This window comes from Bombina bombina, unplaced genomic scaffold, assembly GCF_027579735.1.
Source record: "Bombina bombina isolate aBomBom1 unplaced genomic scaffold, aBomBom1.pri scaffold_2057, whole genome shotgun sequence".
In the NCBI taxonomy this organism is placed as follows: Eukaryota; Metazoa; Chordata; class Amphibia; order Anura; family Bombinatoridae; genus Bombina; species Bombina bombina.
The window spans coordinates 22,501-42,664 of NW_026511601.1; the positions used below are offsets into that span (position 1 = coordinate 22,501).

General features: G+C 37.4%; 1 protein-coding gene across 1 annotated transcript in view; it reads left to right on the top strand.

Annotated features, from left to right (window-relative positions):
* The window catches only part of LOC128643814 (protein CLEC16A-like), a gene marked incomplete at its 3' end in the record, with an annotated part of 25,307 nt that extends 5,412 nt beyond the window's left edge, over positions 1-19,895 (top strand). Inside the window, exons 3-4 of the mRNA XM_053696638.1 lie at positions 7,042-7,190; positions 19,746-19,895. Coding sequence (XP_053552613.1) covers positions 7,042-7,190; positions 19,746-19,895 — 299 coding nt within the window. The remainder of the gene's footprint in view (positions 1-7,041; positions 7,191-19,745) is intronic.
* Positions 19,896-20,164: the final 269 nt, after the last annotated feature.

The following is a 20,164-nucleotide window of genomic DNA, read 5'->3' on the forward strand; positions in this document are numbered from 1 at the left end:
GATTTGCTGCAGGGCCAGGAGTCTAATGAGGGCTTGCAACTGACAGAGGTATTGAGGCCTTGGTTCACGTGTATGGCTAATGTATGTATGGCTGATGGGCTTCAGGGCCAGGGGTTTAATGAGTGTTTGTAGCTGACCTAGATATTGAAGCCTTTGGTTCACGTATGTGGCTAATGTAGGTCTATGGCTAATGAATGGATATGGCTGATGGGCTTCAGGGCCAGGGATCTAACGAGGGCTTGTAGCTCACAGAGGTATTGAGGCCTTGGGGTCAGATCTGTGGCTAATGTATTTATATGGCTTATTTGCTGCAGGGCCAGGGGTCTAATGAGGGCTTGTAGCTGACAGAGGTATTGAGGCCTTGGGTCATGTGTATGGCTAATGTATGTATATGGCTGATGGGCTTCAGGACCAGGGGTCTAATAAAGGCTTGTAGCTGACAGAGGTATTGAGGCCTTTGGGTTACGTATGTGGCTAATGTAGGTCTATGGCTAATGAATGGATATGGCTGATGGACTGCAGGGCCAGGGGTCTAATAAAGGCTTGTAACTAACAGAGGTATTGAGGCCTTTGGGTCACGTCTGTGGCTATTGTATGGATATTGCTGATGTGCTTCAGGGCCAGGGATCTAACAAGGGCTTGTAGCTGACAGGGGTATTGAGGCCTTGGGTCATGTGTATGGCTAATGTATGTATATGGCTGATGGGCTTCAGGACCAGGGGTCTAATAAAAGCTTGTAGCTGACAGAGGTATTGAGGCCTTTGGGTCACGTCTGTGGCTAATGTATGGATATTGCTGATGTGCTTCAGGGCCAGGGATCTAACAAGGGCTTGTAGCTGACAGGGGTATTGAGGCCTTGGGGTCACGTCTGTGGCTAATGTATGGATAATGCTGATGGGCTTCAGGGCCAGGGGTGTAATGAGGGCTTGTAGCTGACAGAGGTATTGAGGCCTTTGGGTTACGTATGTGGCTAATGTAGGTCTATGGATAATGAATGGATATGGTTGATGGACTGCAGGGCCAGGGGTCTAATAAAGGCTTGTAACTAACAGAGGTATTGAGGCCTTTGGGTCACGTCTGTGGCTAATGTATGTCTATGGCTGATGGGCTTCAGGCCTGGGGTTTAATGAGTGTTTGTAGCTGACAGAGATATTGAGGCCTTTGGTTCACGTATGTGGCTAATGTAGGTCTATGGCTAATGAATGGATATGGCTGATGGGCTTCAGGGCCAGAGATCTAACGAGGGCTTGTAGCTGACAGAGGTATTGAGGCCTTGGGGTCACGTCTGTGGCTAATGTATGTCTATGGCTGATGGGCTTCAGGGCCAGGGGTTTAATGAGTGTTTGTAGCTGACAGAGGTATTGAGGCCTTGGGGTCACGTCTGTGGCTAATGTATGTATATGGCTGATTTGCTGCAGGGCCAGGAGTCTAATGAGGGCTTGCAACTGACAGAGGTATTGAGGCCTTGGGGTCAGATCTGTGGCTAATGTATTTTTATGGCTTATATGCTGCAGGGCTAGGGGTCTAATGAGGGCTTGTAGCTGACAGAGGTATTGAGGCCTTGGGGTCACGTCTGTGGCTAATGTATGGATATTGCTGATGGGCTTCAGTGCCAGGGGTGTAATGAGGGCTTGTAGCTGACAGTGGTATTGAGGCCTTGGGTCACATGTATGGCTAATGTATGTATATGGCTGATGGGCTTCAGGGCCAGGGGTCTAATAAAGGCTTGTAGCTGACAGAGGTATTGAGGCCTTTGGGTTACGTATGTGGCTAATGTAGGTCTATGGCTAATGAATGGATATGACTGATGGACTGCATGGCCAGGGGTCTAATAAAGGCTTGTAACTAACAGAGGTATTGAGGCCTTTGGGTCACGTCTGTGGCTAATGTATGGATATTGCTGATGTGCTTCAGGGCCAGGGATCTAACGAGGGCTTGTAGCTGACAGAGGTGTTGAGGCCTTGGGGTCACGTCTGTGGCTAATGTATGTCTATGGTTGATGGGCTTCAGGTCCAAGGGTGTAATGAGGTCTTGTAGCTGACAGAGGTACTGAGGCTTTTGGGAAAATAAAGGAAAAATAAAGGAATGACATAGCCAGGGGTCTTATCTGATATTTGTTCTTAATAATATGCTGGTGTCACTTTGTAGTAGACAGATTTCATAAAATGCTGCAGAGCCCTTGTAATCTTAGAGCAAAAAGACAGAGTAATAGTCTGTAATGTTTGCATCTCTCTTATGTGCTTGTAACTGTCACACAAGCCTGTCCTGTTACTGTCTCACTGCCCTTCTGTCTGTGCATCACACAAGCCTGTCCTGTCACAATCTCACTGCCCTTCCGTCTGGGCATCACACGCAGGTTTGACCTGATTGTAATCACTGGAGTTATTTGGATACTGGATAGGACCGTGAGTTTGGCGCTGGACAGCTAAACCAAGTAATTGTTCATTTTTTCTTAAAAGGGAAGAGTCAACAGCTGCATTCATTACTTTTGGGAAATACAGAACCTGGCCACCAGGAGGAGGCAAAGACACCCCAGCCAAATGCTTAAATACCTCTCCCACTTCCCTCATCCCCCAGTCAATCTTTGCCTTTTGTCACACTAGGTTGGCAGAGAAGTGTCAGAAGTTTGACATAATCTCTTATGGAGGTTAGTACTCTTCGCAATGGGATTGGAGTTATAAGTAATCCTGTCAGCCTCTCAGTGGGAACATGGGTGAAAGTTAGAGTCCGGAGATGCAGAGGGAGTTCTTCTGCGAAACCATCCAGACTCATATTAACAGCTCCTTGGTAATCCGCGTTGACGAGTTTAGCTGCTTACCTTTCTTCACTCAAGTCCATGTCAGAAGCGAGGCTACTATCTGTCACACTTGAAGGGCAGTGTTCTTGTTCCACGGCGAAGATTCCGGTAAGATCGTTTCATTTTATTCGATATGTGAATGTAATGTTAAGGTAGGGTCCCAGTGGGACTCCTTTTATCTTAATAAATAATCATGGGTTAATATCTCCTGAGGTGGGTTATTGAACAGGGGGGACTTTTAATCATGTTTGTTATATGGTTCTATCTGCAAATATGTATCTATACTAAGGGTCACGGCCTTTACGGAACAAAACGGCCTTCTTTTAATGACGCAATCTTTTTAGATTGTGCGCCCTTTTCGTGACTGGCACGGTGCACCTCGTGACGGGTGCGGTTGCGTTGTTAATTTCGTATGCTGACTGTGTGTGTCCGAGAGAGTCTTGCTCGTGCGTTGTCTGGTTCACAGGAGGTGGTGAGTGCCCCAGCCATTGGGGGTGTTAAAGGGTGCTGGTTAGTTTTTTGTCATTTTTGTAATCCCAAGATTATGGAAGATTCTGATATGCGAGACATGGATGCCTCCGATACGGAGGATGTGTCTTGTGATGTATATGAAATGGCCCGGGTAATCACTGCCCATCAGTTATGTTCTGATTGCCATTCTAGAGTACTCTCTTCTCCCAAAGCAGGGAGCTTAGAGTTCGTTGAGCCCTCCACCTCCGAGGTTTCAATGACCCGTGAAGCGAGTGCCCCAGTCCATTTCCCGGCTAAGCAAACAGGTGTCCCTATGGCCTTTACTCCTTCTCCGGAGGGTGGCTTGTTTCCTCCAGAGGTTACGGCTCGGTTCCGCATGGCCATTTCTATAGCGCTGAATCATTTATATCTCCCAAGTGAAATATTTCTAAGATACTGTCCATGTACCGTTAACCAGGGCTCGTCGAGCGTGGGATCGCCCGATTCAGTTCGGCCTTCTGGGGAAGCGTTGGCCCCTGAGGCTTCAGGGGCTCCTATATCGGGGCCAGGGTCTTCAGTTGATCCGGCGAGGGATGATTTTGCCTTCCGTTATAGGCTGGCTCACCTTCATGTTCTTTTAAGACGTTTTGGCAATGTTGAAGGATCCGAGGCCTTAGAAGCTGGATGGCAAAAGGGATAGGACGTTTGGGAATAAAGCCAATCTCCTTAACGTCGCAGTTTTTCTTTTCCTTTATGTTTTGCGGTTCCAGTTCTGAGCTTGGCTGAATGGGGCTTTTAATCGGCTGGTCCCGTTGTCGCCCTCATTCACCTTGGGCGTTCACCCGATGGGTGCTGCCTTCATTTTAATTTTAGATCCGGATGGATGTGTTTAATTTGTTTTTTTCTTAAGCTCATGTCTGTTAAAATTTTGTTTTTATGAACGTTCTTCTCTTGAACGGATACTTGCGATTTAGGTTGCGTGGGCACTTCCTCGGAAGTTGTGCACTTGTTGAATAATAGAATTATGTTTTTCTAGTTCAGGCATGTTCTTCCTCTGCTCAGAGTTGTGATACTCTAAGAGCTGGTGCAGGGTTTCCCTGCCTTCTGTGGGGAGCTGCGAAGCTCCAGCTTTTGCCTGCTTAAAGAAGATTCTTGGAAGATAGATCCTTCAAGGATCTCCAGCTGTTTTCTCTTCCAATACCCTTGGTCTGACCATGGTCTCAACGTTCGGGTGTCTTTACGTCCTTGTTGCAACTCTAACCTTGGGGCTTGTCAGTGCAGAGGCGAGGTCGGTTACATAGGGCCGCATTTCTGGGGTCAGGTAGTTGACCATTTATTCTTGATGCTCCGTTAGGGGCTTCGTGGGCGGTGTTTTATGTTTTGATTCTCTGGGATGGCGAGCAGGGTACTTGGTTCTCATTCACCTTCGGGTGTTGGTTGCTACCTTGTCTCTGTGTGTAACACATGTTGACGCTTGCCTACGAGATTTCTTTGAGATCCAAGTGCCTTGGGTGCTGAATCTTATCTTAGACCGTTAAAGAGTCCTTTTTGACTCTTGGGTTTGATGCTATTGCTAGATCGCCAAGTCTAAAGACTTTAGATGCTCTCCTCCTTTGTAGGAGGCAGCTTAGGGTTCTTCTGGAAGTTGGATATTCGATCGATTTCTTTTTCGAGGACCCTGACCTAGGTCTGTGTCTCTCCTTGGATGGGTGTGGACGGTTTGATTTCACACTAGATGTTTGGGGTCCCAAAGACCTCTTTCCGTAGGGGTTGGGGCTCTGTGAGAGATGCCTATCTGTCTGTGGCTTAGGCTTTAGGTCCTTCTGACGGTTCCCTACTGGTCTTCTGGCGTATTTACGCTGTTCCTGTAGACTCCAGGTATCTTCAACTGGGTTGGCGATATGGCTGAGGGGTCTCACCTGGTAGGGTGGTTTTCCGTTGTTTAATTCCCTTCTCTTCTAGAGCGGGGGTTGGGTTCTCCGGGTTCTGAGTTACCTTTAGCATTTGGAGCGACCTGTGGGTTCTTGGTATCTTGCTTTGTAAGGGTCTTTTCCCTTCTGGTGTTTCAGAATCCTGGAAGGGGAGTTGCGATGTAGTGACTGGTTCCTCTGTTCCTGCAGCTGGAGGCTGAGGGTTTGATCCCTATGGGTCTCCTGCTATATGTTGGATTCTGATATATGGATGATGAGAGTCTGAAGGCCTTCTTCCCTTGGGAAGTGTTCCTTGTTTTTAGAGAAGACAGCTGTGTAGGGGGTTTTGTACCCAAGCACAATGTCTATCCTGACTCATGGTAGCATGCCGTTTGTAGTAACGGTCAGCGGTCTAACCGGGGGCTTTGTTCCTTCATTGACCCTTCCTTTCTCTTCCGGAAGTCTGGGACTATTGTCTTTGGTCTTTGACTATCCTTTGTGCTAGGACCATTATCTTAGAGGGAAGATTGGGGGTCGGTTACTCTGTGCAGAGTTGACCGTTTCCTTTAGAGTCGGTTTCTCCTTTGTGGGAGGTCTTTGGTTGTCCTCCTTTTTTCCAATGGCGTCTGGTGCTGGGAGGGGGCGCTCCTGAGAGCCCAATATTCGGAGGGCTTTGAGCCCTTGGAAGGTTTACAGCTGAATCCAGCGACAGCTATTGCACTTTGAGGGTGTAACCAGCTACAGCTAATTGCACTTTGACTGGGTTTTAGCAAGCTTTGAAACGCCTTTCAGTGTTTGGATTTAGCAACGGTGAGTCAGCTTTCTACTGGAAGCTGGTCATTGGGAGTTCCTGTTCTGACGGTTGATGTTCTTTTTGGTGAACTCTTTACTAGCTGCTGGGATAGTTATCCTATTTTTACTGTTTCTCCTGTCTAGCTTGCAGGTCTAGATCTGTTATGAGGCCACAGGGAACTCATGTTTTTCCTGGAGTACCTTAGGGTATGGTACAGGTTCAGGGATATGAGGGTGTTCCTCAAGTCCTTTTTGGGACATGTTTCCTTGTGTATGGATCTCTTTTTCTTTGGTCCTTGTGTTTCTAGGGAGTTTGTCTCCCTGGGCGTGGTTATTGTACGACAACCTTGGGTTGTTCTATGTTGTGCAGAGTGAAATGATCCTTTGGGTTTTTCCTGAGAATTTGTTCTCCTTTTTGGGGGCAGATGACGGTCCTTGTCTTGGCCGGGTACCTTCATGGGAGTCGTGATCCGAGGGGCTGACTCCTCAGAGGTTGTTTGGGCTTGACGGACTCTGAGACTGAGTGGTTTAGTTTGGCTTCGCTGGTGGTGTACTTAATGTGCAGTTAACTGGACTTCAAATTTTCACCCGTGTCGTCTATACTTTTTTAGGGTGTCGAGTAATCAGGCTGTGGTGCCTTCCGAAGGGGCCGCCTTTTTTACCCACCCGTTGTTTGCATTCAGTGTCCTCTAGCTTGGGTATTGTTTTCCCAAAAGTGAACACAACTGTGGCTGCTGAAGGGAAGAGTCCCTAGCTCCCGCCGTGTTTATCTATGAGGCGGCTGTAATTTTTTGTTCTTCTGGCACTTTTTTTTTTTCACCCTGATATTTCTCTTACTGTTCCTTGTTCCCTTGGCAGAATGACTGGGGGATGAGGGAAGTGGGGGAGGTATTTAAGCCTTTGGCTGGGGTGTCTTTGCCTCCTCCTGGTGTTCAGGGTTTGTTTTTCCCAAAAGTACCAAATGCAGCTGTGGACTCTTCCCTTCAGAAGAAAATGAAATTATCAGGTAAACATATTTTATGTTTCTGCATTAGGTCAGCATATAAACTCACCATAACACATTACCCGCACCGTGTTCTCTCTTACCTACAGATTACTTGCTGTCTAACAACCATGTGAATTCCATCATCGTGCACAAGTTTGACTTTTCGGATGAAGAGATCATGGCTTATTATATTTACTTCCTGAAAACGCTGTCTCTGAAACTCAACAATCACACTGTGCATTTTTTTTACAATGAGGTGCGTATCTGTCATTGATTTCTGTGCACAATTTAGCAATACAGCAGGCTGCTCAATGAGTTCTGTGCTTTATTTGCAACTCCATATTTGCTCTGCATGCGTAGGACGTAATTATATGATAATAAATTTGTAGCACTTTTTTTTACTATCCAAAGGAAATAAATAAAATGTTGTATTAGTAAAAGGAACATTCAGATCCTAATAAAAAGGACCACTCAATGCAGTACAATTGCAAGATTAGCAAGTACGTAATAAAAACACAATGCAATAACTTACTCTGAATTTCAAATAAGCAGTAGATTTTTATTTCTGACAAATTTTATTTTTCTCCCATTTTCTGGCCCCTGTATCATGTGACAAACATCAGCCAATCACAGACAAGTAAACGTATACCCTGTGAGCTTGTGCACATGCTCAATAGGATCTTGTTCCCCAGAGAGTGTGCATATAAAAAGACTGAGCAAAATTTGATAATGGAAGTAAATTGGAAAGTGACTTAAAACTTTTGCTCTATCTGAATAATAAAAGTTTATTTTGACTTGAGTGTCCCTTTAAAGGGACATTGTAGTACACAAATGAAATGCGTTAATTGTTTATAGAATGTAATTATAGCTCTATCAACCCTGCAAATGGGTTATAGTACTGCTTGGGAGTTGCAGAGAATTGCTAGTCCCAAGCAGGAAGCAGCCGATAACCCAATCAGAAGCGGCGGTCACACAACCCACCAATCACCTGTGCCTGCTAAAGACAAGTACTCTGCGGCTTCCAAAATATGCTTTAACTATGTGTTTATCTTCTTTGTGGATCCAAAGATTATTCATCCTGAAATATAGATTAGCTATATTTATATATTAGCTATTTATTATATAGCAAGATGCTGTATATTCATGGTTGTGATGTCTAATTATATAGCAAGATGCTGTATACTCATGGCTGTAATGTCTAATTATATAGCAAGATGCTGTATATTCATGGCTGTAATGTCTAATTATATAGCAATATACTGTATATTCATGGTTGTAATGTCTAATTATATAGCAAGATGCTGTATATTCATGGTTGTAATGTGTAATTATATAGCAAGATGCTGTATATTCATGGTTGTAATGTCTAATTATATAGCAAGATGCTGTATATTCATGGCTGTAATGTGTAATTATATAGCAATATACTGTATATTCATGGTTGTAATGTCTAATTATATAGCAAGATGCTGTATATTCATGGTTGTAATGTGTAATTATATAGCAAGATGCTGTATATTCATGGCTGCAATGTCTAATTATATAGCAAGATGCTGTATATTCATGGCTGTAATGTCTAATTATATAGCAATATGCTGTATATTCATGGCTATAATGTGTAATTATATAGCAATATACTGTATATTCATGGTTGTAATGTCTAATTATATAGCAAGATGCTGTATATTCATGGCTGTAATGTGTAATTATATAGCAAGATGCTGTATATTCATGGCTGTAATGTGTAATTATATAGCAAGATGCTGTATATTCATGGCTGTACTGTCTAATTATATAGCAATATTCTGTATATTAATGGCTGCAATGTCTAATTATATAGCAAGATGCTGTATATTCATGGTTGTAATGTCTAATATAGCAAGATGCTGTATATTCATGGCTGCAATGTCTAATTATATAGCAATATGCTGTATATTAATGGCTGCAATGTCTAATTATATAGCAAGATGCTGTATATTCATGGTTGTGATGTCTAATATAGCAAGATGCTGTATATTCATGCCTGTAATGTGTAATTATATAGCAAGATGCTGTATATTCATGGTTGTAATGTGTAATTATATAGCAAGATGCTGTATATTCATGGCTGTAATGTCTAATTATATAGCAAGATGCTGTATATTCATGGCTATAATGTGTAATTATATAGCAAGATGCTGTATATTCATGGTTGTAATGTGTAATTATATAGCAAGATGCTGTATATTCATGGCTGTAATGTCTAATTATATAGCAAGATGCTGTATATTCATGGCTATAATGTGTAATTATATAGCAAGATGCTGTATATTCATGGTTGTAATGTGTAATTATATAGCAAGATGCTGTATATTCATGGCTGTAATGTCTAATTATATAGCAAGATGCTGTATATTCATGGCTATAATGTCTAATTATATAGCAAGATGCTGTATATTCATGGCTATAATGTGTAATTATATAGCAAGATGCTGTATATTCATGGCTATAATGTGTAATTATATAGCAAGATGCTGTATATTCATGGCTATAATGTGTAATTATATAGCAAGATGCTGTATATTCATGGCTGTAATGTGTAATTATATAGCAAGATGCTGTATATTCATGGTTGTAATGTGTAATTATATAGCAAGATGCTGTATATTCATGGTTGTGATGTCTAATTATATAGCAAGATGCTGTATATTCATGGCTGTAATGTGTAATTATATAGCAAGATGCTGTATATTCATGGCTATAATGTGTAATTATATAGCAAGATGCTGTATATTCATGGTTGTAATGTGTAATTATATAGCAAGATGCTGTATATTCATGGCTATAATGTCTAATTATATAGCAAGATGCTGTGTATTCATGGCTGTAATGTGTAATTATATAGCAAGATGCTGTATATTCATGGCTATAATGTCTAATTATATAGCAAGATGCTGTATATTCATGGCTATAATGTGTAATTATATAGCAAGATGCTGTATATTCATGGTTGTAATGTGTAATTATATAGCAAGATGCTGTATATTCATGGTTGTAATGTGTAATTATAAAGCAAGATGCTGTATATTCATGGCTGTAATGTGTAATTATATAGCAAGATGCTGTATATTCATGGCTGTAATGTGTAATTATATAGCAAGATGCTGTATATTCATGGCTATAATGTCTAATTCTATAGCAAGATGCTGTATATTCATGGTTGTGATGTCTAATTATATAGCAAGATGCTGTATATTCATGGCTATAATGTCTAATTATATAGCAAGATGCTGTATATTCATGGCTGTAATGTGTAATTATATAGTGAGATGCTGTATATTCATGTGTGTAATGTGTAATTATATAGCGAGATGCTGTATATTCATGGCTGTAATGTGTAATTATATAGCAAGATGCTGTATATTCATGGCTGTAATGTGTAATTATATAGCAAGATGCTGTATATTCATGGCTATAATGTCTAATTCTATAGCAAGATGCTGTATATTCATGGTTGTGATGTCTAATTATATAGCAAGATGCTGTATATTCATGGCTGTAATGTGTAATTATATAGTGAGATGCTGTATATTCATGTGTGTAATGTGTAATTATATAGTGAGATGCTGTATATTCATGTGTGTAATGTGTAATTATATAGCAAGATGCTGTATATTCATGGCTGTAATGTGTAATTATATAGCAAGATGTTGTATATTCATGGTTGTGATGTCTAATTATATAGCAAGATGCTGTATATTCATGGTTGTGATGTCTAATTATATAGCAAGATGCTGTATATTCATGGTTGTCATGTCTAATTATATAGCAAGATGCTGTATATTCATGGCTGTAATGTGTAATTATATAGCAATATGCTGTATATTCATGGCTGTAATGTGTAATTATATAGCAAGATGCTGTATATTCATGGCTGTAATGTCTAATTATATAGCAAGATGCTGTATATTCATGGCTATAATGTCTAATTATATAGCAAGGTGCTGTATATTCATGGCTATAATGTGTAATTATATAGCAAGATGCTGTATATTCATGGCTGTAATGTCTAATTATATAGCAAGATGCTGTATATTCATGGCTGTAATGTCTAATTATATAGCAAGATGCTGTATATTCATGGCTGTAATGTCTAATTATATAGCAAGATGCTGTATATTCATGGCTTAGGAGGAACAGGTATAGAGTGAGTGCACCTAGTGTGTGTATATTTAGAGATAAATAATTTTTATCTAAAGAAAATAGTTTTTGTAACCACGCTCTGTACCCTACAATTATTGACAGTTGTTCCTTCAAACGACTGTCTAGAGATGAAATGTGAATTAACCAAGGTGAGGGGAGCTGACAGTGTGGGTTAAGAGAGTTGTATCTAAGTGTTTATCACAATGTGTATTATCACAGTATTATTACAAAATAAAATAAAAAATAATTAAGCTTATATACAGATTGTATTTATTTAAAACACTTTAAAACAAGTTGAATATAAGTATAGAGCTCTAATACTTTAAAACATTAAAAACAGTGTACAATTATATAAGGACAACATTGGAGATTTATGAGCAGTCTTTTTGATTTGTTTTCAATTTGTTCATATAATTTGATCATATAATTTGATTGATTTCGTGTTTCGTTTAGAAAGTTTTTATATGAATGTTCTACTTTTACTCACGTTTTAGTCCTGAATAAAAAACTTTTTAAAGATGGCCTTAGTATATGTCCAGGATAGGCCGTTGAGGAGACAAAGGAAATAGGTGACTGTCTTATGTTTAAGACGCTCCTTCTCTAAAAAGGGCAGAATTGGCAACTTATGTAAGGAAAAGTTGTAACGTTGTTTCTATTTTAGAAGATTCTTTTCTTTTCGTTCCAATTCTTAGATAGTCTTTTAGGAGGAGAGACAATTTGTGTCTCTATATTAGATATGTTTGGAGAATTCGATATGCTTAAGGTTTCTTTGCCGTTTTCACTCGTAAGTGTGTTGTTTGATAGAAAGATGGACTCGTTGGTCTCCGAGACTTTTTACCCTATTGATGTGGTAGATTTGATGTCTAGGGTTTGCAGGAGTCTCTAAGAGGCTTGTAGTGTTTGTTGGTATTATAATCTTTGGTCCAAATTGTGATCGTTGGTCTCTGAGACTGTTTACCCTATTGTTATGGTAGATTTGATGTTCAGGGTTTGCTGGAGTCTCTAAGAGGCTTGAAGTATTTCTGGATAATACTATCTTGGATCCTGATATCGGTTTCGGAATACAGGTAATTTTACTTTGAAGGTTCTGAGGACCGGGACAATTTTATCTGTCCGTAGAGGTTCCTTGTAGTGAACTGCTTCTTCTTACGTTTGTCAGCGTTCAAACGTTAGATATGGTGAAGGAACTTCAAAAACCAATACACACTACATCAGAATGGCATTAGAATAACGGCTCCACAAGTGGCTCCACGAACCTGGTGATTTTGACCTCATAACATGCACACAAGTTATGAGGCCAAAATCACCAGGTTCGTGGAGCCACTTGTGGAGCCGTTATTCTAATGCCATTCTGATGTAGTGTGTATTGGTTTTTGAAGTTCCTTCACCATATCTAACGTTTGAACGCTGACAAACGTAAGAAGAAGCAGTTCACTACAAGGAACCTCTACGGACAGATAAAATTGTCCCGGTCCTCAGAACCTTCAAAGTAAAATTACCTGTATTCCGAAACCGATATCAGGATCCAAGATAGTATTATCCAGAAATACTTCAAGCCTCTTAGAGACTCCAGCAAACCATGAACATCAAATCTACCATAACAATAGGGTAAACAGTCTCAGAGACCAACGATCACAATTTGGACCAAAGATTATAATACCAACAAACACTACAAGCCTCTTAGAGACTCCTGCAAACCCTAGACATCAAATCTACCACATCAATAGGGTAAAAAGTCTCGGAGACCAACGAGTCCATCTTTCTATCAAACAACACACTTACGAGTGAAAACGGCAAAGAAACCTTAAGCATATCGAATTCTCCAAACATATCTAATATAGAGACACAAATTGTCTCTCCTCCTAAAAGACTATCTAAGAATTGGAACGAAAAGAAAAGAATCTTCTAAAATAGAAACAACGTTACAACTTTTCCATACATAAGTTGCCAATTCTGACCTTTTTAGAGAAGGAGCGTCTTAAACATAAGACAGTCACCTATTTCCTTTGTCTCCTCAACGGCCTATCCTGGACATATACTAAGGCCATCTTTAAAAAGTTTTTTATTCAGGACTAAAACGTGAGTAAAAGTAGAACATTCATATAAAAACTTTCTAAACGAAACACGAAATCAATCAAATTATATGATCAAATTATATGAACAAATTGAAAACAAATCAAAAAGACTGCTCATAATTCTCCAATGTTGTCCTTATATAATTGTACACTGTTTTTAATGTTTTAAAGTATTAGAGCTCTATACTTATATTCAACTTGTTTTAAAGTGTTTTAAATAAATACAATCTGTATATAAGCTTAATTATTTTTTATTTTATTTTGTAATAATACTGTGATAATACACATTGTGATAAACACTTAGATACAACTCTCTTAACCCACACTGTCAGCTCCCCTCACCTTGGTTAATTCACATGTATATTCATGGCTGTAATGTCTAATTATATAGCAAGATGCTGTATATTCATGGCTGTGATGTCTAATTATATAGCAAGATGCTGTATATTCATGGCTGTAATGTCTAATTATATAGCAAGATGCTGTATATTCATGGTTGTGATGTCTAATTATATAGCAAGATGCTGTATATTCATGGCTATAATGTGTAATTATATAGCAAGATGCTGTATATTCATGGTTGTAATGTCTAATTATATAGCAAGATGCTGTATATTCATGGCTGTGATGTCTAATTATATAGCAAGATGCTGTATATTCATGGCTGTAATGTCTAATTATATAGCAAGATGCTGTATATTCATGGTTGTGATGTCTAATTATATAGCAAGATGCTGTATATTCATGGCTATAATGTGTAATTATATAGCAAGATGCTGTATATTCATGACTGTAATGTGTAATTATATAGCAAGATGCTGTATATTCATGGTTGTAATGTGTATTTATATAGCAAGATGCTGTATATTCATGACTGTAATGTGTAATTATATAGCAAGATGCTGTATATTCATGGCTGTAATGTCTAATTATATAGCAAGATGCTGTATATTCATGGCTATAATGTGTAATTATATAGCAAGATGCTGTATATTCATGGCTGTAATGTGTAATTATATAGCAAGATGCTGTATATTCATGGCTATAATGTCTAATTATATAGCAAGATGCTGTATATTCATGGCTGTAATGTCTAATTATATAGCAAGATGCTGTATATTCATGGCTGTAATGTGTAATTATATAGCAAGATGCTGTATATTCATGGCTATAATGTCTAATTATATAGCAAGATGCTGTATATTCATGGCTATAATGTCTATTTATATAGCAAGATGCTGTATATTCATGGCTATAATGTGTAATTATATAGCAAGATGCTGTATATTCATGGTTGTGATGTCTAATTATATAGCAAGATGCTGTATATTCATGGCTGTAATGTGTAATTATATAGCAAGATGCTGTATATTCATGGTTGTGATGTCTAATTATATAGCAAGATGCTGTATATTCATGGCTGTAATGTGTAATTATATAGCAAGATGCTGTATATTCATGGTTGTAATGTGTAATTATATAGCAAGATGCTGTATATTCATGGCTATAATGTGTAATTATATAGCAAGATGCTGTATATTCATGGCTATAATGTGTAATTATATAGCAAGATGCTGTATATTCATGGCTGTAATGTGTAATTATATAGCAAGATGCTGTGTATTCATGGCTTTAATGTGTAATTATATAGCAAGATGCTGTATATTCATGGCAGTAATGTGTAATTATATAGCAAGATGCTGTATATTCATGTGTGTAATTATATAGCAAGATGCTGTATATTCATGGCTGTAATGTGTAATTATATAGTGAGATGCTGTATATTCATGTGTGTAATGTGTAATTATATAGCAATATGCTGTATATTCATGGCTGTAATGTGTAATTATATACAAGATGCTGTATATTCATGGCTATAATGTCTAATTATATAGCAAGATGCTGTATATTCATGGCTATAATGTGTAATTATATAGCAAGATGCTGTATATTCATGGCTATAATGTGTAATTATATAGCAAGATGCTGTATATTCATGGCTATAATGTGTAATTATATAGCAAGATGCTGTATATTCATGGCTATAATGTGTAATTATATAGCAAGATGCTGTATATTCATGGCTGTGATGTCTAATTATATAGCAAGATGCTGTATATTCATGGCTATAATGTGTAATTATATAGCAAGATGCTGTATATTCATGGCTATAATGTGTAATTATATAGCAAGATGCTGTATATTCATGGTTGTAATGTCTAATTATATAGCAAGATGCTGTATATTCATGGCTGTAATGTCTAATTATATAGCAAGATGCTGTATATTCATGGCTGTAATGTGTAATTATATAGCAAGATGCTGTATATTCATGGCTGTATTGTGTAATTATATAGCAAGATGCTGTATATTCATGGCTGTAATGTCTAATTATATAGCAAGATGCTGTATATTCATGGCTATAATGTGTAATTATATAGCAAGATGCTGTATATTCATGGCTGTGATGTCTAATTATATAGCAAGATGCTGTATATTCATGGTTGTGATGTCTAATTATATAGCAAGATGCTGTGTATTCATGGTTGTGATGTCTAATTATATAGCAAGATGCTGTGTATTCATGGCTATAATGCGTAATTATATAGCAAGATGCTGTATATTCATGGCTGTAATGTGTAATTATATAGCAAGATGCTGTATATTCATGGCTGTAATGTGTAATTATATAGCAAGATGCTGTATATTCATGGCTATAATGTCTAATTATATAGCAATATGCTGTATATTCATGGCTATAATGTGTAATTATATAGCAAGATGCTGTATATTCATGGCTATAATGTGTAATTATATAGCAAGATGCTGTATATTCATGGCTATAATGTGTAATTATATAGCAAGATGCTGTATATTCATGGTTGTGATGTCTAATTATATAGCAAGATGCTGTATATTCATGGCTGTAATGTCTAATTATATAGCAAGATGCTGTATATTCATGGTTGTAATGTCTAATTATATAGCAAGATGCTGTATATTCATGGTTGTGATGTCTAATTATATAGCAAGATGCTGTATATTCATGGTTGTAATGTCTAATTATATAGCAAGATGCTGTGTATTCATGGCTATAATGTGTAATTATATAGCAAGATGCAGTATATTCATGGCTGTAATGTGTAATTATATAGCAAGATGCTGCATATTCATGGCTATAATGTCTAATTATATAGCAAGATGCTGTATATTCATGGCTATAATGTCTAATTATATAGCAAGATGCTGTATATTCATGGCTATAATGTCTAATTATATAGCAAGATGCTGTATATTCATGGCTATAATGTCTAATTATATAGCAAGATGCTGTATATTCATGGCTGTAATGTGTAATTATATAGCAAGATGCTGTATATTCATGGCTGTAATGTGTAATTATTTAGCAAGATGCTGTATATTCATGGCTATAATGTGTAATTATATAGCAAGATGCTGTATATTCATGGCTGTAATGTGTAATTATATAGCAAGATGCTGTATATTCATGGCTGTAATGTGTAATTATATAGCAAGATGCTGTATATTCATGGCTGTATTGTGTAATTATATAGCAAGATGCTGTATATTCATGGCTGTAATGTCTAATTATATAGCAAGATGCTGTATATTCATGGCTATAATGTGTAATTATATAGCAAGATGCTGTATATTCATGGCTGTAATATCTAATTATATAGCAAGATGCTGTATATTCATGGCTGTAATGTCTAATTATATAGCAAGATGCTGTATATTCATGGCTGTAATGTCTAATTATATAGCAAGATGCTGTATATTCATGGTTGTGATGTCTAATATAGCAATATGCTGTATATTCATGGCTGTAATGTGTAATTATATAGCAAGATGCTGTATATTCATGGTTGTAATGTCTAATTATATAGCAAGATGCTGTGTATTTATGGCTATAAGGTGTAATTATATAGCAAGATGCTGTATATTCATGGCTATAATGTGTAATTATATAGCAAGATGCTGTATATTCATGGCTATAATGTGTAATTATATAGCAAGATGCTGTATACTCATGGCTGTAATGTGTAATTATATAGCAAGATGCTGTATATTCATGGCTATAATGTGTAATTATATAGCAAGATGCTGTATATTCATGGCTGTAATGTCTAATTATATAGCAAGATGCTGTATATTCATGGCTATAATGTGTAATTATATAGCAAGATGCTGTATATTCATGGCTTTAATGTGTAATTATATAGCAAGATGCTGTATATTCATGGCTGTAATGTTTAATTATATAGCAAGATGCTGTATATTCATGGCTATAATGTGTAATTATATAGCAAGATGCTGTATATTCATGGTTGTGATGTGTAATTATATAGCAAGATGCTGTATATTCATGGTTGTGATGTGTAATTATATAACAAGATGCTGTATATTCATGGTTGTAATGTGTAATTATATAGCAAGATGCTGTATATTCATGGCTATAATGTGTAATTATATAGCAAGATGCTGTATATTCATGGTTGTAATGTCTAATTATATAGCAAGATGCTGTATATTCATGGCTATAATGTCTAATTATATAGCAAGATGCTGTATATTCATGGCTGTAATGTGTAATTATATAGCAAGATGCTGTATATTCATGGCTGTAATGTTTAATTATATAGCAAGATGCTGTATATTCATGGCTATAATGTGTAATTATATAGCAAGATGCTGTATATTCATGGTTGTGATGTGTAATTATATAGCAAGATGCTGTATATTCATGGTTGTGATGTGTAATTATATAGCAAGATGCTGTATATTCATGGTTGTAATGTGTAATTATATAGCAAGATGCTGTATATTCATGGTTGTAATGTGTAATTATATAGCAAGATGCTGTATATTCATGGTTGTAATGTCTAATTATATAGCAAGATGCTGTATATTCATGGCTATAATGTCTAATTATATAACAAGATGCTGTATATTCATGGTTGTAATGTCTAATTATATAACAAGATGCTGTATATTCATGGCTGTAATGTGTAATTATATAGCAATATGCTGTATATTCATGGCTATAATGTGTAATTATATAGCAAGATGCTGTATATTCATGGCTATAATGTGTAATTATATAACAAGATGCTGTATATTCATGGCTGTAATGTCTAATTATATAGCAAGATGCTGTATATTCATGGCTGTAATGTGTAATTATATAGCAAGATGCTGTATATTCATGGCTTGTTTTTTTTGTGGTAAATTCATTCCATTAACCCATTCATGTCATGTGCTCTCCCAGAGGTTTCAGTCAGATTATTTTGGACACGTTTTCTATCTTGCAGATATCACATATTATTGGTTTTGTATTTCTCTGTGTCTTCAGAAATAACCTGCCCCTTCTTCACAGCAAAATGTTATAAAATGAACACACAGAGTGGATAAATAGACCTTAAAGGGACATAATCACGAGAGAAAACGTTTAGGTTTCAGAGCATACAATTTACTGGTTTACTTCTATTGTCAGATTTGCTTCATTCTCATGGAATCCTTAGTTGAAGGCGAGCAATGCTCTACTGGGGCCTAGCTGAATACATTGGGTAAGAATGTGACATGCAGCTAGCACACAGTAGTGCATTGCTTCTGAGCCTACCTAGGCAGGCTTTTCAACAATAGATACCAAGAGAACAAAGCAAATTAGGTGAAGTCAATTGGAAAATTGTTAACATTTGCATATTCTTTCTGAATCATGAAAGTTTAATTTTGACTTTACTGTCTGTTTAATGCCATTGCTCCCCTGTAAATATATGTGCACAGAATCAACCCATACTACGTTTCAGGAAGCTCACTGAATAGTTTGTAGTGGAATTGATCTGCACAAGGACCTAAGTGTGAGGAGGGAGGGGCAAGAATTAAATATGAAAAATGTTATTTTTTTAGTTAAATAAAACTATTTCAATTGTTATTATTAATGTAATCATCATTATTTTTTTTTTCCTATAAAGTTCAGGTGAAAAGTTGACCAAATATGAATGATTAACCAATTAAACTGGAGATAGTTCACCTCCAAGTAATTTCATTCATTTCAGTCATCTATCTATGCATATAACCAAATTAGTAATGGTCTGATATAACTGGAAAAAATAATCTGAAAACGTATTCTGAAAATGAAAACCATGATTTAAATGTATTTAAATCGGTCTTACTGACTAGTGAGTTAAATCAAATTGTGCCTCAATGCGCTGCGATCTCTCTTGGTGCTAATAATTCACAGAACTGTATCCGATCTGATTACAATGCGGTCACATGACCACAGAGTTTGTGACGTCCACACTTTACTCCTGGGCATGCTACGCATGTGCTGAGAATCTGATTCACCACCGTGATTGGCGAATGCTAATTAGCCTTATGGTGGGTTTGGAAAAAGACCAATTTTGCAGAGCGGATTTCACTAAAACTGCTCTGATTTAAAAATTTAAGGTATTTGAGCAATTTTCAAACATATGTTCATGTAGGCAAAGAAATATTGTAACAATTTGACTTTCACATCCCTTTAAATTATTCAGCTGGACATATTTATATTTTGCAGTGCTACAGATTTGTGTTTGCCCACTGATAGTCCTCTGTACACGACTGTAACTGATAGCCCTCTGTACACGACTGTAACTGATAGTCCTCTGTACACGACTGTAACTGATAGCCCTCTGTACACGACGGTAACTGATAGTCCTCTGTACACGACTGTAACTGATAGTCCTCTGTACACAACGATAACTAATAGTCCTCTGTAAACAACGGTAACTGATAGTCCTCTGTACACAACGGTAACTGATAGTCCTCTGTACACAACGGTAACTGATAGTCCTCTGTACACAACGATAACTAATAGTCCTCTGTACACGACTGTAACTAATAGTCCTCTGTACACGACTGTAACTGATAGTCCTCTGTACACAACGATAACTGATAGTCCTCTGTACACACG